Raw genomic sequence first — 24,891 nt, 5'->3', positions numbered from 1 at the left:
CCCACCCAGGACCGGCAAATTAGCTTTACTCAACATGCCCCGAGTAAGATAACTAAAATACCTCTTAGTCTAGGTAGACACTTTCAGTGGATAAGTAGAGTCCTTTCCTACAGGGTCTGAGAAGGCCACCGCAGTCACTTCTTCCCTTCTGTCAGACATAATTCCTCAGTTTAGCCTTCTCACCTCTATACAGTCTGATAACTGACCAGCCTTTATTAGTCAAATCAGCCAAGCATTTTTTCAGGCTCTTAGTATTCAGCGACAGACTAATGGTCTATTAAAAACACACCTCACCAAGCTCAGCCACCAACTTAAAAAGGACTGGACAATACTTTTACCACTTTCACTTCTCAGAATTCAGGCCTGTCCTCCGAATGCTACAAGGTACAGCCCATTTAAGCTCCTTTATAGATGCTCCTTTTTATTAGGCCCCAGTCTCATTCCAGACACTGTACCAACTTAGAATGTGCCCCCAAAAAACTTGTCATCCCTACTATTTTCTGTCTAGTCATACTCCTATTCTCCATTCTCAACTACTCACACATGCCCTGCTCTTGTTTACACTGCCGGTTTACACTGTTTCTCCAAGCCATCACAGCTGATATCTCCTCGTGCTATCCCCAAACTGCCACTCTTAGCTCTTGAAGTAAATAAATAATCTTTGCTGGCAGGACTATGCTGAATCTCCTTAGGCACTCTCTAATCAGATGTCCTAGGTCCTCCCAATTCTTAGACTTTTAATACCTGTTTTTCTCCTTCTCTTATTCCATTTAGTTCTCAATTCATCCAAAACCCTATGCAGGCCATCATCAATCATTCTATATGACAAATGTTTCTTCTATCATCCCCACAATGTCACCCCTTACCACAAAATCTTCCTTCAGCTTAATCCCTCCCACTCAGGTTCCCACGCCGCGCCTAATCCCGCTAGAAGCAGCCCTGAGAAAGATCGCCCATTCTCTCTCTCCATACCACCCCCCAAAAATTTTTGCCGCCCCAACACTTCAACACTATTTTATTTTTCTTATTAATATAAGAAGGCAGGAATGTCAGGCCTCTGAGCCCAAGCCAAGCCATCGCATCCCCTGTGACTTGCACGTATATGCCCAGATGTCCTGAAGTAACTGAAGAATCACAAAAGAAGTGAAAAGGCCCTGCCCTGCCTTAACTGATGACATTCCACCACAAAAGAAGTGTAAATGGCTGGTCCTTGCCTTAAGTGATGACATTACCTTGTGAAAGTCCTTTTCCTGGCTCATCCTGGCTCAAAAAGCTCCCCCACTGAGCACCTAGCGACCCCCACTCCTGCCCGCCAGAGAGCAAACCCCCTTTGACTGTAATTTTCCTTTACCTACCCAAATCCTATAAAACGGCCCCACCCCTATCTCCCTTCCCTGACTCTCTTTTCAGACTCAGCCCGCCTGCACTCAGGTGAAATAAACAGCCATGTTGCTCAAATAAAAAAAAAAAAGAAAAAAAGAAATTTACAGTACCTCAGTTGGCTTATTTTGGAGAACGGATATATTTTTTAAAAATGCCTATTCAGCAGACTTCTTTTGTGGTTTCTAGGCCACTTATGAAGTTATCAAATTATATGTTGATTCTTAAGCATAGTGTTAATTTGACAATTTTCTGATCCTAATATGTCTTATTGAAAATCTGAAGTAGTGTATTAGTTAAATGTTATTCTGCAATTATTCAAGTGGCATTATAACTGAGATACATACTTTAGAGCTGTTTGCACATACTAAGCCAATTGTGGAAGAAATAAACATTTGTCCAATTTTATTAAATTGATGGTAGAATCATATATCTAGAAATTATTATCTACATTAAAAGGTGGTTGTGAATACTATACCCTACAAGATCTTTAAGCCTCTCTAAAAAAATACCACATGGGCAGTTTAACATTTCAAAAATAATATATTGAACTAAGACAAATTTGTGCTGACAAATGTAAACTATCATCTAGAAACTGTCAAACACAAAAGTTGCTATTTGAGTATACGACCATTCTTTCTTAACTGGAAGCTTTCTTAACTCTCTTCACAGGAGAGCATACTTTACTGAGATGAACAAAAACAGTTTTGTGAACTGCATTTCTATTATGGCTTAGTTGCCTGAGAAGTATGTATTAAAAACAAAAGTTCATATATACTCTAGACTTTCTGCTCAAAACTCAAAATGAAGTAAAAATGTGGCTTAGATCAGTGAATGTATTGGGTTACAATTCCTAAGAAGGGTGTGGTGAGGAGAAACAGAAGGTGGAAACAAAACCACATTTCCTGATGAAATTGCAGCATTACTAACACAGGTGAAAAGTGTGACATGGATGTGAGCAAAATATCAAACAAATTTAAACACCAAGCCATTATGTTGTTAACACCTTAAGTAAATTCCACTCACAGAGTACCAAAGAAATTAGAAACAGAAGGGGGAAAAAAAAAAGAAAATATCCCCTCTATCTCTCACACACAGACACACACACACACACACACACACACACACACACACACACAGAGCACGGATGAAATCCATGGATGAAAGAAAAATTTTACACTATTATATTTATTGAGCACATTCTCTATATCAATAAATATAATATGTTGGCTTCATTACTTATGTTGTTCTTTTAAAATTAAAAATTTTCAACAGTTTATATGTCTACATGGTATAAAATTGAAAATGTAAAATTTATAAGGTACCAAATCTCCCTCCCAGCCTTTCTACAGGCAACTACTGCTGCGAGTTTGCTTATTTTATCTTTGCATATATTCCAGAATTACACAAGCACTGACAATAATAGTATGCTATTACATTGTCTCATTTCTCACAACACACTAGTGAAAGTAATACTGCCATACCATTTCATGTACAAGGAAACTGAGGCTCAGAGAGCTTCAAATAATTTTTTCAATTGTATCTGATTAACTTAGAGAGTTCCTTATTTGCTCTAATATCGAGTGAGAGCATTTTGTAATGTCAAATTATGCTCTTTCCTGAGACAAGACAGCATTTTGACTTGAGGATATAACCTTAGCTAAAAGTCTCAGACCTTTGAGACTTTTGGTCTCAATAATACCTCTTAGGGATGGAATATTTCTAAATTATTAGTGCTTCATTGCCTGGAGAAGATTTCAATGAAAAAATAAAATTGCTCTCAAGTTGACTATTCTTTCACATCATGAAAATGTGAGATAGTACTTAATTAGTGTTGGAAAATACTGAGGCTTATCCTTGTGCTATGTTCACACCTGGCATTTATTATTAGCAAGTGAGTAATTGCTATCTTTAATAAAAGATTTTTTAAAACAAATTCATAAAAAAAATTTGCAGGTGGATGAAATAAGAAAGAGTAAAAACAAATAAGGCCAGGCACTGTGGCTCACACCTGTAATCCCAGCACTTTGGGAGGCCGAGGTGGGTGGATCACCTGAGGTCAGGAGTTCGAGACCAGCCTGACCAACATGGTGAAACCTTGTCTCTCCTAAAAATACAAAAATTAGCCAGGCCTGATGGCACATGCCTGTAGTCTAACCTACTTAGGAGGCTAAGGCAGGAGAATTGCTTGAACCCGGGAGACGGAGGTTGCAGTTAGCTGAGATCATGCCACTGCACTCCAGCCTGGGTGACAGAGAAAGAAAAAAAAATAATAATAAATAAATAAATAAATAAAGACTAGAGCAAATTCATCTTGACAAAATGATCACTTTTAAAGGAGATTGCAAAATTAACTTTACTATGTTGGTTTGAAAAACTTAGGACATGTTCTTGGATTTGAGGACTTCATTCAGTAGCTTTGCATTGCTCAAGAGAGAATCCATATTCTTAACAGTCCTCAGCTTAAAAACCCATGGCATTTTGGAAAGAAGTCATATTAAACCTTGCTAGTTTTTGTAAACTAAAAATTTTAAGCTGTCATCTGGTTTTAAAGTTTACTACTGTTTGAAACTACTTCTTTCCTAGTGGGATTGGTGGTATAAAAAATATTTGCTGCCAAGATCCATCTAGCCAGTTTACAGATGGTTTGAGCCCAACCTGAAATTTTATCTCCCAGTATTGGGGAAGGAAGAAGCCTGGAACCACCTTAAAATTTCTATCTTATTTGTACTAATGAGGAAGGTGTATCCAAAAGCTTTTGGGAACATAGGTTTTCCCAATGGCCATTTTCTGAGATACAAAGTACAACCCGTATATTTCTGAGACAGCTGTTACCCTTGTATGTAAAAGAGTTTGGGAAGGTGCTGTAGAAAATATTTATGTTAAAAAGCTCCATTAAACTAGTGAGCATTCTTTTCAGAGCAGTATGAGAGAAAATGCCAATGAAAACCCAACAAGGGGAACTAAATGTACCATAAGAGGAAGAATTTATAGCACAGTTATAAAGCAAGCAAATAACTTCAACACAGAGAGTTTCAGCTCTTGAATTAAAATGGCGTTTCAGGTATTTTGAAGGATTTTGCCAGGTATAACATGGCCTGTTTCTTTTTCTGTATCTTGCTATTCAATGAATTCAGAAGTTAATTTATTTGGTCTTGTCAATAAGCACTACATACCTCTGAAAATTACTAAATTATTTTACCATATTGGATAGGTTAGGTCTGCACTTCCATCTGAAAGTTCTTTTTCTGAAACACCTATTGTTCTGTCTAGCCACGTCCTCTTCTTGACTCACTGAACTTTGCTCATTCTCTCTGCCTTTTCATAAACCTATACAGCTTTTTCAAAGATACTCAAATATAAAACTAAAACTGTGGAGTTTCATTTTCTTTGTGGACTTTGGGTGGTTGCATACCATATGAACTATGTAATACCTACTTGTCATCATTCTTTCTCTGTGGAATATTAAAATAAATAATCAAGCAAGCCCCTGTTGAGAAACATACCACGAAGTAAAGCTGCTTTGGGCACACTTGAGCATACTGCTTTTTAAGGAATATCTATCCTTTTTTCAGTGTGCAATTTGAATAAGCATAGGCTGTAAGTTCATACAAAATATGACTCCTACCCTTTGTTTAAAACAAGGTTCAAATTTCAGCATGTATTTTTGAGGAAGCCAACCACAAATAATCACTAGGCCAACCGTGAATAGGAAAATTATAAGTGTGTTAGGTATGCTGCCTTCCTTCAGGTCTTAAACTTTTGTTAAAATGCTGCATAAATGCATGAAATGGACTGAAAGTGTCCACATTTGAAAAGCAACAGAGGAGATAATTCATGCCACAATGGATTTCTTCTTAATAGAATAAGGATCAGTGAAACATGGTGATAAAAAATACAGAAAAAATGTATATACATCTTCATGGTTAATATGGCAGTCAATATGACTAGAGTTTATTTTTCTGAGTAGAAAAAAATTATAAGAAGAGAAACATGGAAAATTTTATAAACTTATGACACATCAGATAACCTAAATTTAATTTTTTAATCAAGATTTATTATTTAAAATTTAATTAGAAATTTTAGATTTGAAAAGTTTCATTTTGTTGTGCTATTAAATAATTCTTTTGCATATTGCATAGAAAAGGAAAACAAAAGGTACATAATTTCTACACAATTATGTAGAAAAATATGTTCAAGAACAGAATCATGACCCAGAGTTTTTTTATGTTTTAGGTTGTTGGTATGCTCAAAATTTACAAAATAAAAAAGAAAGAAAAAAATGACAAAAGAAAGAGAAAATAAAAAATTTAAAAATTGCGTCATGATTTGCCACTTTTTGTTTGTGTATTTAGTTAACTCCAGTCCAGAGGTAGTTAAGAGTCTGGAAAAAATTCTTTATTTTTCAATACAGACTAAAGTTTTATCTTATTTGTATCTACTTCTATTATTTTGAACTATAAGAATTCCCCACTTATCAGCAATGCTAAATGAAAAGAGAAGAAAACTAGAAAAGACGATGGTTACAGAAAAAGGTAGAGGACGTCACATCAAATATTTTGTTAGATTTTCCAAAAAAGAAGAGCTAATTTCATAAAAGGTGAATATAGAATGTATCTTCCCTTAGCCTGTATATGTAATATGATATTAGGATGAGCCAGCACAAGGTAACACAATGGGTCTCTGCCAACTGTACCAAGTGGGGATGCATAGTAATTGAGAGGCCATTTTAAGATCCTATTCCATTTCCATTAAAAAGAATCAGACTAGTTGGTACAATAAGCAAAATAGCATTTAGTGTTTCTTCTTCATTTTCAAACATTTGAATATATCACAACTAATGTCCTTCTAAAACAATTATTATTTCATAATGGAAAATCTTGGTAGATAAAAAAGAACATGCAACCTGTTTGTTATCTATAGAAAACTCACTATTTGATTGTTGACTACGCACCTATTAAAAGGGATGCTGTCAGCAGCTTAGGGTCATATGGACTCTTCCCACGGCCGTTTTCAAAATGTGAGTTCTCCAGCTTAAAAACATTGTCCTGTAGATTTAAAAAAGAAAGAGAAAAGGGTTTCCTTTATATATAAAAAGAGTGTTTTCAACACATCAGTTAATCAGAGAGATGTCAAGTATTCATGTCCAACACAAGAGTTATTTTTATTTGTTCAAACTTCTGAGAAGGCAAAATAAATCAAGTGTATTGAAAATAGGTAATACTAGCCAAATATCTACTTAGTTTAATGATATTTGGTAGCAGTTAGCACTTTGCAAGTAATAATGTGTAAATGAACTATAAAGAACAGGATGTGTCATGATAAGAGGAGAGTGATTATTTTATCACACAGGTATGTTAAAATCTATCATAATGGCTTTTGACGAAAGAATGTTAAACTTAAATAAAATGACTCATTTCCTTCCTTTGTAGAAAAGAAAAATAGCAATTCACTATGTTAGTTGTCTAGAATAAATTACACAATCTTGTCTGTATGTACTTTTCGGAAGACATGCTAAATAGCCATCAAATTTATTTTCCCCACTATGTCCTTTGTGCATCTTTGGTGGCTACATGCTTCTTGTGTATTTTTAAGTTATATCAGCAGCAGGTGAAGTGCCTGAAATGCTTCATTCACTTCTCTAAGAGGGAAATATCCCAGGTTAGGAGAGCAGTGTGCCTGGAGGTGGTGTCATTGGAGTAACAAGCACATTATTACCACAGGAAAGCCTGCTCTGTTGGGTCCCTAAGTACTCAGAAACAGGAATGAATTTTTGACTACCTATAAAAAATATACACATGTCTCAAGGTAGAATTGTGCAGGAAAGCATGACATCAAAAATCTCGATAAGGAGATAACGAATTCATGCTTGAGACCCTGTTGTCAGAATGTGTCTACCTACAGCACTCTATATGTGACAGTGGAGTAAATCTGGGGACATTTCTGAGCATTCTTTTAAGAACTAAGTGCTCTGGGAATTAATTAGATAAGAATATGTATGCTTTTTCCAGTAGCACATTAAGTTGTCCACAGACTGAAATAAAATAGCTTTTTATTTTTTGGCAATTTCTCTACTATTCACATAAAAGTATTTTCTACCATCTTGGTTTAGTAAATGGTGTCCATTTTATGATCAATAAGGATCAATTTGTTTAACATTTAATATTTCTGATGGAACTAATGGCAGGGTTTCAAATTATTACTCTTAAAACTCATTTGAATTAAGGACGAAAGTTAAAAAAAGGAAGAAATTCCAAGTGTTCTGTTTTTATTACTGTGAATGAGAATTACCAATTCTATTCTTCTTTCTTTGCATTTATTCTGTATTTGGCAATTAGCTGTCCTGTACCAATGATATTTCTTTAGCTTAGTTCTAAAATCTATACTGTGAAATAATTTATGGGCTTTCACAGACCTGTACTAAGTTATAGTGGAAAAAGCAATGAGCCAGGCACCAGGCTTAGCTCTGGTTTTCTGGTCACTGTTTCATATCTGTGAGCCTCTGGTCCTAAAATATCAGCACATATAAGGATATTTAACCTCACAAGTTAATTGGGAGGGTTAAATAATTTATTTAAAACATTTTAAAAGCAGCAAAATTTTAAAGATGCTATTTATTTCTATTCTATTAATAATGTTAGTATTACCAGTATAGCAAAATAATATGGAAATTAACACAGGTTGTTGCCACTATTTTCAACTTTCCTAACATAATGTCAAAGAAATATTACATTGAGACATTTATATAAATCACTAAATTCCAAACTTTTTCACAAATATGAATTTATCATAGGCATTTAAATATTAAAATTATATGAAATGACATATTCTATTTAAAAACTTAGAAGAATCATTAAAGAAATACCCAGATATATGTGTATTTTGGTGAAAAATTAGGAAATAGTAAAAAGGAAACATAATAAAAGACCTATACTCTATTGTCACAATTCATACAATATATTAAAATTCGTATATATGACTATATGTTACAGATTAAAAGAAGCAGCAGAACGAAGAGGTAGTGTGGTAGAAATTATTGTTATAAATATTGTTATATTTTCTTGTACTCAATAAGACATTTTACACTACTGATACATACAGACGCTCTATCTCCTCAAAGCATAAGATACTTTATGTCTGGGATCATATGTCCAAGTTAATCAGACAATGCCAAGGTAGATGAGAAGTGCTTCCAATTTCATGCAGTATTTGATTTACAAGGTAAAGGATTAGACCTCATAGGAAGAGAGGTTAAGCATGTCAGTTATGGTTCAAGAGAAGATGAAAAACTATCCTTCGTCATGGTGTCAGGTAATGTGTTCAAAGTTGGCATCCCTTTCCTTTCCTCCTCTTTGTTCAACCCTATAAATAAATACTAAGTTAGTTACCTCTTTTACTGATACATAATATGTTTCCTTTTAACGTAACTCCTACCCAAGTTTCTGGGAATCTACTATGTAAATCTTCTCTATTCTTACACAATTCCATATAGAATAAATTGAATTTCCTTTCCAGTCTAGTGAGATGAGGATCTGAAATAAATATAATTTGATTTTTGGATAGGGAGATAAAATGACATTTCTTACACATGTTTGTAGTGTAAAATTCATGCCCATTACATGTAATAATGGGCTTTAAGGATGTTGAAATCAGGCAGAACTGGGTGTTATCTCTGGCTGTGCCTTTTATTGGCTCTGTGCCTCAGGCAAGTTACTACACCCTTCTGAAACTCAGACTCCTGTAATAAGCAGATAAGAAAATCTCATAGTTGAAGTGAAGAATTCTTGTTATAATGTCTACAAAATAGTTAGTATGCCCTTGAAACAGATTTATTAATTTCCCTTAACCATTGTTTATAGTTGTTACAGTAAACTTATTCTGTTCCACTATGATCAAAATATCTTATGTCACAGTAGAAATGCCAGCCTATATTTTTATCAGACAAAATTATAAAGCATGTTTGAAATATCTGTAAATATTTTGACCTTTCACAATGCATTGAAAATTCTTTCTTATAGGTAGATGAGAAGATAATTGAAAAGGTTTCATGAAAAATCATTTAAATTAGAAAAAGTACATTATTTTTCTAATATGAGACATTCTTTCAAAAGGAATATAACTGCCAATTCATTAAAATATTTTGTTAAAAATCTCTAAAAGTTACAACATGATTACATAGAATGCATGTGAAAATCATCAATTAAAACAGTGTTCTCTTTAATATATCTGATAAATTTAACGTCATTGATATAAAGAGACACTAATATTGCTGTTTCTGTTATCTAATGAGCAAGACCTTAATTTAGATGTGTGAAGGTATTGAATTATCATGAACGAACAGTGTTAATATAATTGCATATTAACACCCTATGTTATCATATGAAAAATATCACATAGACCACTATCTGGCTTTACTTGGAAGGACTTTCAAAATCTGATTGCTACCCAGTGGATTTCTGTTTTGGAAGAGTGTAAAATAGATCGCATATGCAAGTAATAAGACTGAAAATCCTAAGACCAATGTACACAATTAAACTGCATAACTTAAATGTCTTACATGGGCTGAAAGAGTTTTCACTGTAGAAATACATGTATAAAACTTTAGCTACACGGATTCTAATTGCTTTAGCAGATGCTATGAGCATATCATATAAGTTATTGTGCTATATTTTATTACATGATTGCATCAGTTTTCAACGACTGTTTTTAGCTTTCAAGACCACTCTCTCCCCTTTGTCTTTTGGATTTCCTGAATGTTATTAGACTGTGGTGAGGTAAGGCATTAGAGAAAATAATAACTGTGCTAATGTCTAATCCAAAGTCTTATAAATTATAAACCATTGGTGACTTCATGGCAATAAATTTCCTAAATCTCAATCTTGTCCAAGTCATAAATTTAGGTAACAAAGTTGTAATCTTAGTTGTTGTGTTTAATGATTAAAACGTAAATGATGTTTGTAAAAGAAAAAGAAAGGAAAGGAAACCTTTATATATGTGATAAGATGAATATTTTACGTGGGAAACTGCATAAAATTATGCAAAAACTGATAGTTGGATGGTATTGAAAGAATGTATATTATTTTTCAAATGGCATTTTCTGCCTTTTTGTTTCTCGCAAAAGACACTTTGTATACCAGTTATACTAAATTATTGAATATTCCCCTGGTCATGCCATCCTTTTCTCATCTCTGCCTGAGACCCCTTCCTTCTGCTCTCACTCATCCTCAGTCCCCAGCCTGAGGGTGACCTTCTTTTCCTTTGAGATTAAATTCAAAAGTCACTTCCTGGAAGTCTTCAGAGATTCCTGCTGATATAATTAGTTAGTCTTCCTTTGCACATACTTGAATTAACAATAGTATACAGGCAATAACTATATGGGGTGAAACTACTGGCTTCAGCAAATAAAGAGTGTAATAAGATCTCAAAGGAAATACTGTGACATATTGCACTTTGACCAAAAGAGATCCTTCTGCAGATCAAATTTATCCATAATTTACTTTTCCTTAAAAGGCAACTTTAGATATACACTGTGCAATACTACAGTCACACGTTGCATGTAGTTATTTAATTTAAACTAATCAAAAGGAAAAACTCCATTTGTCAGCTTCATGAGTCACATTTCAAGATGTCAATAGTCACATACGGCTAGTGCTTCCATAATGGATAAAGGCAAACGTAAAACATTTCCATTGAACGACGTGTCCAAATTCTGAATCCTATGCCCTTAACAGCACACAATATAGAGTCAGCAGTCAGAGGACCTTCAGGAAGAGAAATTTTGACACCAGATCACAATCATAGTAGAAAAAGTCCATGAGACCTACAAGGAGGGATCACACTGAAAACATTAGTTTAGTTTTTGGGTTAATTCTTTTTTAGGCCAGGAGTTATGCGAAGTGGTATTTAATGGCAGGACAGATGAACAAATACTCACTCTATTTTTCCTGTATGTCATTCTTCATGTACTTGGAGTCACTTTTCCCTAATCTAAGCAGGTACAAATTTTACCTGTTATGTAAAGATTAGACCATGATGCACAGTACATTAAATGTCCATTTATTTTCTCCAGCAGAGAAAAATGTTTTCTCTCTGGAACTTGTATAGCAATCTATCCATATCTTTCTTCTGTTATTTTCTTTAAACTTCAAACTTGATATTCGGTGATGCATGTATTCCTTTTTTTTATTAGTTTTTTTAAATGTAAGGGACAAATCTAACTATATTTCTTTCAAACATAAATATAGAGCTTTGCACTGAGTTAAAGCTCATAAAAGAATCAGTGAATGAGTGAAAAAATTAGTAACTGGTTGGAAGAGACTGTGGAAAAACTACATACAGGGAGTAGCAAAGACACATCCCAGGAACTAATAATTTCACCTTCAGGAGCTGATAAGTTAAGGATCTGACACAGATGTGAACACAATTGTGTAGGAGATGTTAGCCTACAAAATTCAAATATTACCAAGTTTTAAAGTGAATTTTGGGAAACATGATACTCTTTAACGTCTTGGTGGTATGTGTGTTATTATTAATACATTATTGATGCTTACAGACTTCAAATATTAGTCTACTTTTGTTATAAAAGATTAAAAAATAAAACCTATAGTTTAAAGTCCCTTTATCTTTATAATCTTGTTCCTCCTTAATTTTCACTGGGCCTTGTAATTCTTCACCTGATTTTTATATTAAGCTTATCAATAAATATTACCCCTCTCAAAAGGGTCAGCCTCACTGATAGGCAAAATTATCAGATTATTTCTTGGTGGAACATAAACTTATTTCTGATTAATGTAATGTCTCTCCTGTGTATCCCATCATTCCAGTATTTTTTTCCTGACTGTTTTTGCTCAATAGGAATTACTGCAGGCAGCTCTGGGATGTAGGCAAGCAGAGGAGGAAACTGGAGAAGCTGCTTGGGTTTGTGAAATGTAATTTTCTGTTTACAGAAATATATAATTTATTTTTTATATGTTCACCATTGTATTTATTTTCGAGACTTTATTAATTTATGTAAGTCTTTGAAGCACTAATATAAATATTAATGATTCAGTAGATACATGCTAAGCTGTTAATATGTAAGGTTAATATAGGTATTTGGAATATGGAGGTGAAAGATCTAGTTGTGAATCTCAAGGAGTATACCACAAAGTATACCAAAAATTATATAAGAATAATACATTACAGACACTATTACAGTTTATAAATTATTTGTTAGCTATTTTCATTTAACATTTAAGTGTTAACATTGCCTTAAAACTTCAGGTATATATGATTTCACTTAATCTTCATGACAACCATACTATTATTATAATATCTGCTTTGCAGACGACAAAATTGAGACATTCTGCATATAACATCAAATCACAAAGCTAATAATGGAAGGAATAAGAATTTGATTACATCTTTTTCCAAAAACATGGTTTTAACCACTATATAAAAATGCAAGATTCACAAACATAGTATCATTTACACTAAATAACACACTAAAGTAGTAGAAACAATTTTATTTTAGTATATTTATAATACACTAAAACTATTTTATTTTAGAGTATTCATAACACACTAAAATAGTAGAAACTGGAAACCATCGGAGTTCAGCGTGAGTCGAGTGAATGTTCTGTTTTAGTATATAAATAATAGCTTTATTTGATTGAGTCCTTCAAAATATATTTTGTAGAAAGACGTGTGTATATGGGTGTGGGTGTGTGTGTCTGTGTGGACTGGATGTGAGTGTAGGAGGCCAGTAGAATCCAGAGAGAGAGGGCAGAGGAAAGCAGGGAGACAGATTATTCTATCTAGAGAAAATAGCACCAGCAAAATTTCCAAAGAAAATAAATATAATTCATACTTGAAGAATAACATAAAGTTGAGTTTGAACAATGAGGAATATATACATACATTAAAAGATGAAGCTGGAAAATAAATGTGGGGACCAAACTGTGGAGAGTTTTCTATGCCAAAATAAGCAATTTAGTCTGTATTCAGAAGGTGCCAGTGACACAGTGATAATTTTAGTTGCAGAACAATAGCATCAAAGAGGTGCAATATGATGATGAATCTGACAGGGATGATTTAGAGACACAAAAGCCTGGTAGCAGGCAAAGAACGATTTGCCATAGCTTGGGAAGGGAAGAATTAGGTCTTTTTATGCATTATGGCTGTTTACAGGAATTTTAAGTGTTGTATGCTGCAACTTGGTCAAGTCACTTAGTTTCTTTAACTCATGTTTCTCAACATCTGTTGCATCAGAATCCTCTTTGATGTTCCAACAAAGCTATGGCTTAAAAAAAAGCTAAAAAAAAGCTAAAAAAAAAAAATGAAACAAATCATACATATGTTTTATCAGCAATCTTAAAAATTTATGGACTTTATGTAGTCATGGTAAGGCAAAGGTCTTTCCACTTCTAACACATTGTAATTTTAAGGTCATATCACTCTGAACATCTACATTTACATCTGCTTTTATTCTTTGTCTCCATCCTTGTAAATAAATACAGAGATTATCCAGATTTTTAAAATCTCTTTTCCTTTGCACTGCCTACATACTATTATATGGAATTCACTTATTTTTATAAATTAAATTATTGAACCTCAGCCCTCATTCTTCTGCTAATCAAACTGCTTAAACTTGGTTTCCTGGCCTGTATGAAATTTCCTTACTTTCCATAGTTATTTCAAAATTGCAAGCTATTAAGAGTCCTTGGATCTTCAAAAGAATATGAAAGCAATTACTAATTATAAGCTTCATAAAATTAGCCTGTCAGAAGTAGTTATTTAACAATATACATTGTGGGAAGATGCAAAGAAATGTAACCCTGATCTCTGTCACTAAGTGATGAGGAATTTAAAATATAAACTCACATGAATAAAGAAAGTATAATTTTCTGCCTTGTTTATAATGTATTAACCCTACCTTAGATTTAACTATGATTTACAGCCATATTCCATTAGAATTTCACTTTTCCCTTCAATAAAGCAAACAATAAATTGCTGCAAATAAGTTACTATTATTAATTGAAAGGGGAACTTCAGTGAAAGATAAAAGTTTAAGGAAGATGTGTACCTATAAGGAAATTTAGGTCTGAGTATATTAACTTTTTTATATTAATTGTTTTGAATAGTTTTAGATGTATAATAATTATAATATTTAGTTTTAAATCTAAAATGTAGTTGTTAACTAAAATATTTTGAATCATTAATTATTGTTATTATGCTTACTCAAATAACAACCACTATTTTTTCAAAAACTCTACACTTTAGGAAAAAAATCTCAGCAACTACAACTACAAAGCAACTATAATTGTTTAATAATTGTTCTGATAAAAATGCATTTTACCTATTTAATGGTAAAATTATTCCAGTTATATAAATATAGTCCAGTTTAATATTCATGTATAATCTGTATGATTGATCTTTAGTTATATCTAGACTAGAATTTTTTTTACTGATTAAAGCCTCTGTTTCTAGAGAATCTCTACTAGAATCTAAAATAGAAGGAAAGATAATATTTATTATTGAGCTAGACAACATTCCCAGAAAGTTTATCTACAGACTGAATCCAAGTAGGAAGGCTTTCCCTCTGCCCTCATTGACTTCAACTTTTTTTTTTTTTTTTTTTTTGAGACGGAGTTTTGCTGTTGCCCAGGCTGAAGTGCAATAATGTGATCTCGGCTCACTGTAACCTCCACCTCCCGGGTTCAAGTGATTCTCCTGCCTCAGCCTCCCGAGTAGCTGGGATTACAGGCACCTGCCACCATGCCAGGCTAATTTTTTGTGTTTTTAGTAGAGCCGGCCAAGTTGGTCTTTAACTCCTGACCTCAGGTGATCCACCCACCTCGGCCTCCCACAGTGCTGGGATTACAGTCATGAGCCACTGCGCTTGGCCTTTTTTTTTTTTTTTTTTGAGACAGAGTCTAGCTCTGACACCAAGGCTGGAGTGCAGTGGTGCAGTCTTGGCTCACTGCAAACTTTGCCTCCTAGATTCAAGTGATTCTGCTGCCTCAGCCTCCCAAGTAGCTGGGATTACAGGCGTGTGCCATTGCCCCACTAATTTTTGTAGTTTCAATAGAGAAGGTGTTTCACCATATTGGCCAGGCTGGTCTTGAACTCTTGGCCTCAAGTGATGTGCCCACCTCAGCCTCTCAAAGTGCTGGGATTACAGGAAGGAGCCACTGTGCCTGGCCATTGACTTTGACTTCTATTGTATCCATTCAAGCACTTCTCTATTGTAGCAGAAATCTTATCTTTGATATTGGTCTCCAGGCATTATATGGCTTTTCTGTGACTAAGAATTTCCCCATTACTTTACCTTCAAGGTGCATGTAGTAAAAATATTATGGTTTATCGATTATGAAATCTAGATTCTGTGCCTCATTGTAAAATTATTGATTGCATATTCTAAAAGAAGTTTTAAAAATATCTTTGAAGTGTCAATATTCTTATCTATGAAATGGAAATCCTCTACCGATTCCAGGATTAAATGAAATAAAAATGTGTATTAACATAAGGAAGCATATGTAAAACCTATAGAAATTTAGTTAATTATAATTTATTACCACAGATACACTTATGGTACACTTATGGTATATCTTTGTTATGATAGATAGCATGTGAATAATTCATTTTCTAGGATAATTATTGCTAATAACTGTTAGGCAGCTATTAGCCAAGAACAATCTTTTAAGTGCTTTGTAGGTATTTACTTTTTTATCCTCATAATGCCCCTTGAAATACATGGTGTTCCACTTTTGTAGATAAAGTAGCAAAGAGACAGAAACAAAGTAAAGTAACGATTAATTTCACACAGCTGGTTTGTAGCAAAACCACATAACCTATTTCCAGAAACAGTAGTTAGTGGAGAGATCATAAAAACCTGATTTTTTTTTTGTACTTGATTTACTCAACTATGCTACTTTATTGATACACTTCAGACATAAAGAGCTGTTACACCATATATACTGTCTCTTCATATGCCTTTGCAATTCCTGTAGTTCAAGCATATATTAGATCCCGAATTCACCTGAACTGAATTGACCATGACAGATAATGGTGTATTTAACATGGTCTTCATGTTATACTATTAACATAGTAAAGGTAAATAGAATGAATTAACATATTTTCTACTTCATTTGCAAAAATATATAAAGTCACCTTGTTTCTAAGTTTGTGAAAAGTTAGTATCATGTTACCCATTCCCATTCTAATAACAATATGTACATGCACAGAGCCCTTAGAGTTGGATTAAATAGGATTTGCCCTCTTAAATTTAAGGGACCTGAATTCATCTGGGTTCCCCCAAAAAACTTTGGGGCCATAATTCATCTGCTTTTTGTCATCATTAAAATTAATGGTAGAAACCAAGGAAAACAGAAAGCATGTGTGTTCAGACTTCATGTAGATTATCTTTTTAATAGCAGCTTAATTTGAGTTTATGCAGATATCATACACCTGCCATGGTATAATTATTCAGCTTTGAATGCCTGTTAACTCCCTGGATATATAACAATGAAAGGGAAAATTCTATCTTGGCTAGAATGAGAAAGTCCAGAACATGAACAATTTACTCCACAACATTTTGCCCCAGTGAGACCTGGTAAAGTAAGCTGAGTCAGAAAGCAAATCAATGGTCTACAAAAAGTAAAGTAATAGAACAATTGACTTGATTTCTCCATATGTGCATTTTAAGTCTTCTATATTCAAAACACCGTTATTTTTATTTGTGATCTTATAATTTCTTAAAGCATCAATGTTTTTAGTTCCAAATTGTGAAAGTAAAGCTATTTTTTTTTACCACTTCTTTTTATAAACGTGTTTGTCAAATCCATGATTAGATATCACTGGGAAATTTTATCAACCTAAATGTAAATATGTCAACAGAAAGGAGCATATGTCCTGTAAAAAGAATTGGTATCTAGTCATATGGTTTCTTTACATTTCAAAATTTTTTTCAGAGATGCCATCTGGGAAGTGACGAGGCCAAAGGGATTAACATTTTATTTATACCAAACTTTGTTTCAGCAAAGCCTTGTCATTCAAGTGCTGTCATAATGGTATGATGTAACTATATGATTTTCTTTTAGCAAATTAGTGAAGACTTCAAAAATAATTGTTATTTTGACAAAGTTATTCTGGGAAAGAGACAATTCTGTCAATTCTTAGCGATAATGCACATTTTAGAGAATAATTTGGGAATTTGGAAGATCCTTAAAAATGTCCATAAAATTTAACTTGATTATTTTACTGTAAATGTATCTTTATGAAAAGAAAAGAAAAAAAATCAAAGCAAGAAGTTCATCATGGTGAACTCAGTATTTAAGATATTGAAAAATTTTAATGCCAGTTGGGGGCAATGGCAAAGTATTGCCTAGCTATGTAATTGATTATGAGATAGGTGTTAAAAATAGATGTTTAATAACTCTACTATTTCATTGTGGAAGCAACATGAAATGTTGTGACAACTATTTAAGATGTGTGGAGAAACACTTTGAAGAAAATGCATTAAAATATTAAGTCTTTAACATATGGAATTTGGGGATTTATTCTATTTTATAAATGTTTTTCTCTATTTTAAGTACTTTTTACAATGACCATACAAGACATGTATTACAATAAGTAGGATCCCTGTATCCCATTATGTAAGTCCTTAAACTGACAGCGCATGGAGTGAATCTAGCCCAGAGACATGCTTTATTTACTTGACACAGAGTTGTGAAGTCTTGAATTTGAAGGCCTTTTCATGAAACCTAAGGGCTTTTCAAGGGAGAATTTAGTGTTTCAATTACTCCCTATTATTTTGCATTTTAAAAAAATCTATTACTATGTTTCTATATTTTTTATATCACCTGCATGAGCACTGTAGACATTTGAGTTTGCAACCCCTCTAAACCATTGTAACTCATTTGATCTCCAAAACTATACTGCGTTTATCTTCTAAATACTTGCCATTCTTTAGCTTTACTTCAAATAGCAAAGTTTTCAGAGGGTTGTGGTCTTGCTCTCCTATCTCATGGTGGAGGTACTATATAGTTTAGCAATTAATCATGGTTGGACAAGGAAGTTAATGGAAACTTCAAAGTGATTTGAAACTCTAGTTTAATTGTCATAGTATCATAAATCCCCATAGCTTTTCACTCATTGCTTTATTATTATATATATGTAATTATGTAATATATATGTACACACATACTGCTATTTAACAGTATGTCTCTGTTTTATTTAGAAAAAGAAAGCCCTGACTGTTTCAAATATTTATGTCTAAATTAAGTGTTGAACTGTAGGGATATATATTTAATGATTGCAAAATAGAGGCAGGGCGGTTCTTAGTTACGTAGATATTAAGTGACTTCTTTTGCTATCACCTTAATCACCATAGAGATTCTCTGTATTACCAGTTGAATAGACTTTTAGGTCATTATTTATAATCCACTATAATTAATACTTGAATTATTTATAAATAATTTCTCTCACTGGTAAAAATTTTTGTCTAGAGATCAAGACATCTTTGCATCAAATAAACAATAATTACATTATCTAGAATGAATCAGGCATTTAATTTGTTCTTTTAACTACAATGTTTGATGTTAAAAATTATACTGTAGGCTTAAAATTACCATTCATATTTATTGGACATTTATCATTCCAAATTATATTTTCATTTGGAGAAAACATATTAAATCTTTATTATATATTATTTTGAGTAGTTGAAATTTTGATTAATATCTGACTCAGCTTAAAATTTGCAACTTATAATTCTTTAAAAAATATACTTTATTCTCTGTGATTAAGAACTTTTAAAGTTTACATGTGGGGACAATATTAACACATACAAAAATATGAAAATAGTAAAAATAATTAATTACTATAAGCTATGACATAGACTCCAACATAATTTGTGTTACATTTGTTCAAATTAAAACAATGCAAGAGGTTTAAATAAGTTGAAGAAAGAATGCACATAATTCATATCTATATATGAGATCATTGCATATATATGTAATACATGTTTATTATCTATGTAGCTAGATCTAGATATGGATCCATCTTTAGAAGAATGATCCAACCTGAAGAATGGACTGATAGGGGCATGATAGGCAAGAAAAATTGGGCAAATTTATGTTTTCTAGCTGTCTAGGCACTATTGAATTAAAAAAACTGGAAAAAATTTCCCAAGCTTGTAGGGCCGGGCGCGGTGGCTCACGCCTGTAATCCCAGCACTTTGGAAGGCCAAGGAGGGCGGATCACGAGGTCAGGAGATTGAGACCACCCTGGCTAACACGGTGAAACCCCGTCTCTACTAAAAATACAAAAAAATTATCCGGGCGTGTTGGTGGGTGCTTGTAGTCCCAGCTACTCGGGAGGTTGAGGCAGGAGAATGGCGTGAACCCGGGAGGCGGAGCTTGCAGTGAGCCTAGATCGCGCCACTGCACTGTAGCCTGGGCGACAAAGCGAGACTCCGTCTCTTAAAAAAAAAAAAAAAAGATTCCCCAAACTTGTGTGTTATCAATGTCGATGAGTAATACAAACAATCATAGCCTCTAAAAACTATGCAAGCAAATAAATAAACTGAATGGATATATGCAGATATTAAAACATTACTTTGGACTTATTACATCCATATATGCATATGTACATACAAATGTACAAATAGATTCTATATATATTTTATCTCATATATTTAAGTAACAAATATGCATATGACTTAATGTTACATGTTATATTTATAATCTCTTACCTATGCTCTTTTGTTTACAAATATTTAAACGTCTAGATACACACAAAACTACAATGTATATTTTTGAAGTTAAGAATAAACATTTAATTATCAGATTAACTAGAAGTTTCCCTGTTTTAATTTTAATTTCTGCTCTCCTCCTTATTTTTATTTTTATTTTTTATAAAACTACAGGGAACAAGGTTAAGGGGAGTTTGCCCCAAAGTGGTAGAAGAAAAGGACTTAAAAATGAATTTTACCTTTTGAGTACCTTCTCTGTCTGACTCACGGTTTTGCTTTAATGTCGTTCTCTTCTAAGTTGTATCATCCTAGTGATCTATTGTATTGACATGTCCTTGAGTACACAGAAGCAAGAGGTATATGATTTTGAAAGACAACATATTATATGTGTTTCATTCATTTCCAATTGTAAACTATCTGAGCTATGTTCTATCTACAGAGCTACACGGCAAGAATGAGCAGCAGGAAGTGGGAAGTGGAAAGTCGAAAGAACTTACTTTGCTATTAACAGATCATAAGGAAGGAGTGCAAAAGACAATGAAAAAGGTATTGGATACATTGTGAAGTAGTAACTCCTGAGAAGTTAAGGTAATTTCTAATATTATAATTCCAGAAATTCTTCATTACTAAATAAAACAAAAGCTACTTGGAAAATAAATATATTTTAAGTCATCTTTATTTATGATCATGTATAAAGACACTATTCCTTACTTTAAAAAGAAAAGGTTATATTTTGTTAAACTTGAAATAATTTAGTCCCAAGGTCCTTTTAAAGAGTTGATTAAGAAAAACCTAGAAGCATGTTGAATTGGAATATCTACAAGCAAAGTCAAAGATGCTATTAGCTTTCGAGTTCAAATAATTTATATAAATTACTGCTATTATTCAAACTCAAAAACAGTCAGTAGAAAAACTACATTTTGGCTTTGGCAAAATTAAAATATTGCAGATGTCATCCTCTCAGAGCCATCATCTACACCTAAAAATGCACATATTCAAATCTTGTCTCCTTTTTACAGGGTCACTTAAATAATGTATGATGACAATTGATAGTGATATTCTTACCTGTATTATAATAATTATAATAAAAATAGAAGTTTCATTCTTTAAATTTTATGTCAGAATTTGAGTCATTGGACATTTGTCTTCACAGTAATAAATAACAACATTTTAAAAACTTAGATTGTCAAAATGTAAACCAGGCCCGAATTTGATTGAAAACTGATTAAAATTTTTTGGTAAGTAAACCAATGTATGATAAGATTTCCTATCTTTAAATTTATATTAAAGGGCATTAAATGATGGGCATCTGATATGAGATGGTTTATTTGTACATATACACACATACACACACACACATATATTTGTACTTTACTATATACTATTATTATATCAAATACTAATTTGAAACCATATTTCTTTTTTATTTTTTCTTTTTAATTATTATGGATACATAATAGTTGTACACATTATGGGGTAAATGTGATGTTTTGATGCAAGTACACAATGTGTAATGATAAATCAGGGTAATTGGGATATCTATCACCTTAGGCATTCATCATTTTTTTTGTGTGTTAGGAACACTCCAATTCTACCCTATCAGTTGTTTTGAAATATACAAACTAAAGTCCTCCTATTGCGCTATCAATCACTAAATCTTCTTCCTTTTACTTAATTGTATTTTTGTTCCCATTAACCATTCCCTCTTCATATCTACCTCCTGACTATTCTTCCTAGCCTCTGGTAACCATCACCAGATTTCTTTTAAAATTTGCTATATAATTGTATATCAATTGAAATAATACCAAAATAATGACTGACTCAGATAAGTAATAACCATGACTTTTAAGTAATACTTTTTATCTTAACATTTTATGTAATCCATCCAAATATATAAAAACACTAAAGTTCAGAGAAATTAAGTGACTATTCAATAGCAAGATTCAAAGTTTTCAAATCTTTCCGACTAAATAATTTGGCTCTTTCATGGTAGCCTCTGTGGGTTACTGTTATATTTATTATAAGTTCATAGTTAATTATATAAAAGGCATGATTCCATTCACAATAACAGCTAAATCTCAAGTGTCACTACTAATTATATTATGTTTCTTTTTGCTGACCTGTTTCAAGTCCAAATTTCTGCTTGGCTGAGCATCACTGATCACACAAGCAGTGGCCAAAAGTAGGTCTAAAAGCACTAATCATCTCGGTGCAATTTCAGCTGGTCATATGTGTTTAATGCCTTTTGATTTTTGAGTTTAATATGGAAGAACCATTTATAATATTTCTACAGTTCTCTATTCTTTTCAAGTTGCTAAGAATTATTTATTTACTTATTTTCCTAATAATGCTTTCAAAAAACTGATTATAAAGGCCAATGACTACCTGGCTATTGTTTTTACTTAGTCTTTGAAATTATTTTGAATGGTCAAATAGTTATAACAAAAAATCATATTTATATTTTATTTGAAAGTAATTATGAAATTAGCAGGGGTGATAAAAATTACACAGTAGGAAAAATATGTCTAACTAGTGAATTGTAATTCTATTCAAGTAGTATTACAAATTTTCATTCAGAAACATTTGAAAATATAAAGGAGACCTGTCAGTTTGTTCGACAGAGACTGTAAATTGAGAATAAATGTAAAAAAAAAAAAAAATAGGTAAAATCATTTACAATGTAATCTGGTCACTCCAATATTCCATAACATAAATCATAAAATAATTCCTATTCTGTTTTGTTTAGAATGCCTAATGGCTAATTTGAAATTGCAAGTACTTGGGGGGAAAATGAATATAGTATATTAAATGGTTAGCAAAATAAATGTGGTTATTCTATATGACATAAAAAATTCTTTTAAAAAACGCAAAGCACTTTTTTATAGAGCTTCTTATTTTGTGGTTTTAAAAAATCAGCATTCCTGGAATTTGACCTTAATTTCCCATCATTTAAATGTATGTTCCCTGATATGATATGTATTGGAAAGCTAGCTCTTGTTTATTTGAAGACACTGAAATATTGCTGATTCCAAGATAGTATGTGTAGGGAAAAATGGAAAACTTAGCTTTGCAGTTGATTACTAAAGAGCCACAACAATACCTATTTGCCTAAAATATCCTGTTGCTTAAGTCAAAATCTCTGACCCTGAACAAAATAAGATAGGGATCTAATCACAATGGTAAGAGAATTATTTTTTTTCTTTATACATACATTTAGAAAGGGATCTCTTTCAAATAAAGAGGACATCTATGTAATGTAATACCTACCAAAGCGGATTTCTCAAGGAATGTTAAGAATAAGGGTCAAACATAAACATGTGTCAATATTAGTGAGGGTGGATGCTTCACTTGGAATGAGATTTTTTTTTTTTCTAACTGCATCAATGGACTGCATTGAAGTTTAGGAGGAGCAAAGGGAGGATGAGTGGGGGTGTCATAGGAAATGAGAACATAGATGTAGGAGGATATCACATTACACAGGGATTTGAAACTGACCATAAAATCGTAGACACTATTCTGGGAGAAAAAAAAAAGTAAACTAGTGGGCTGGATGAGAGCAGTGAGTAAACACATATGGAAGTGAAAAACTGTAGTAAGACCAGGAGAAGAGAAATAATGATAGGAACTGAACTGAGGAATATCCTGAATCATACACTAAAGCTATAAACTGTAGCACAACTGTAAATTTTAAAATGTTTTTTTTTTGCAAATAAAAATGTCTATTGACATTTAACACGGAAAAAATGATTAGAAACATGGAATTAATTTGTTGAACTATTTATATCATAAAATTAATTTCCTCTAAAACACCCTTTATTTTATCCTAATTTTTTGGTATCTTTCTTAACCTTTTAAAGTAAATGAAGGCAGCATTCTCCTCTAAACTTTTCTATCTTCCTTTTCCTTTTAAAAATAAATGAAGCAAAATGGAAAAGATGCATATGCATGGGTCGTCAGAAAGAAAAGTCTTGTTGTTAGTCAGAAGCTCTGACATAACCTCTTTTTTGGAAGAGGGATGTACAACTGAACCTTAAATATATTGTCAACCCAGACTGTTTGGCTCCCACAATTTTCTTTTCGCCATTGTTGGACACGTTGTAAGAGTTTCAGCTTCCAAAGATATGTAGCCACACAGAATCAGGGAAGGGGCCAGAATAATGCTATTTTTCTTGCTCTTCTTCCCCTGTTGCTATTTTTTTTTTCTTTTTTTTGAGACGGAGTCTCGCTGTCGCCCAGGCTGGAGTGCAGTGACGCAATCTCGGTTCACTGCAAACTCCGCCTCCCGGGTTCACGCCATTCTCCTGCCTCAGCCTCTCCGAGTAGCTGGGACCACAGGCGCCCGCCACCACGCCCGGCTAATTTTTTGTATTTTTAGTAGAGACGGGGTTTCACCGTGGTCTCGATCTCCTGACCTCGTGATCCGCCCGCCCCGGCCTCCCAAAGTGCTGGGATTACAAGCGTGAGCCACCGCGCCCAGCCCCTGTTGCTATTATAAATTCTCTATGAGTGCTCTGTGTGATAAAGTCACAGAGCCAGAGCATATATGTCAAAGGCAGAAAGCCTGCTGCTGATGTGGCTACTACAATCACTACTACTGCTGTCAACCTTTGTCAGCACTCTCCGTGGTACATGCATTAAACCACAGCAGCACAAATTGAGAACACAGGAAGATGCTGGGTCCTGTGCTGGTTCCTACAACAGTCTCTAGAATTAGCATACCTGGCTTTGAGTCCAGAATCTGCTGCTCTGTAGTTGTGTAATCATGACCTTAATCTCCTTAA

At 33.2% G+C, this 24,891-nt stretch overlaps 1 protein-coding gene across 3 annotated transcripts in view; it reads right to left on the bottom strand.

The window, feature by feature from the left end:
- Positions 1-24,891, bottom strand: part of SEMA3A (semaphorin 3A) — a 423,701-nt gene that overhangs the window by 97,972 nt on the left and 300,838 nt on the right. For all 3 annotated transcript variants that reach the window (XM_058425206.1, XM_032761201.2, XM_058425215.1), the window contains one exon: positions 6,335-6,428. In XM_058425206.1, coding sequence (XP_058281189.1) covers positions 6,335-6,428 — 94 coding nt within the window. The remainder of the gene's footprint in view (positions 1-6,334; positions 6,429-24,891) is intronic.

This window comes from Hylobates moloch, unplaced genomic scaffold, assembly GCF_009828535.3.
Source record: "Hylobates moloch isolate HMO894 unplaced genomic scaffold, HMol_V3 SCAFFOLD_1, whole genome shotgun sequence".
Classification (NCBI taxonomy): Eukaryota; Metazoa; Chordata; class Mammalia; order Primates; family Hylobatidae; genus Hylobates; species Hylobates moloch.
Note: the sequence above shows the minus strand (reverse complement) of the source record. Positions and strands in the feature narration are given on the sequence as shown.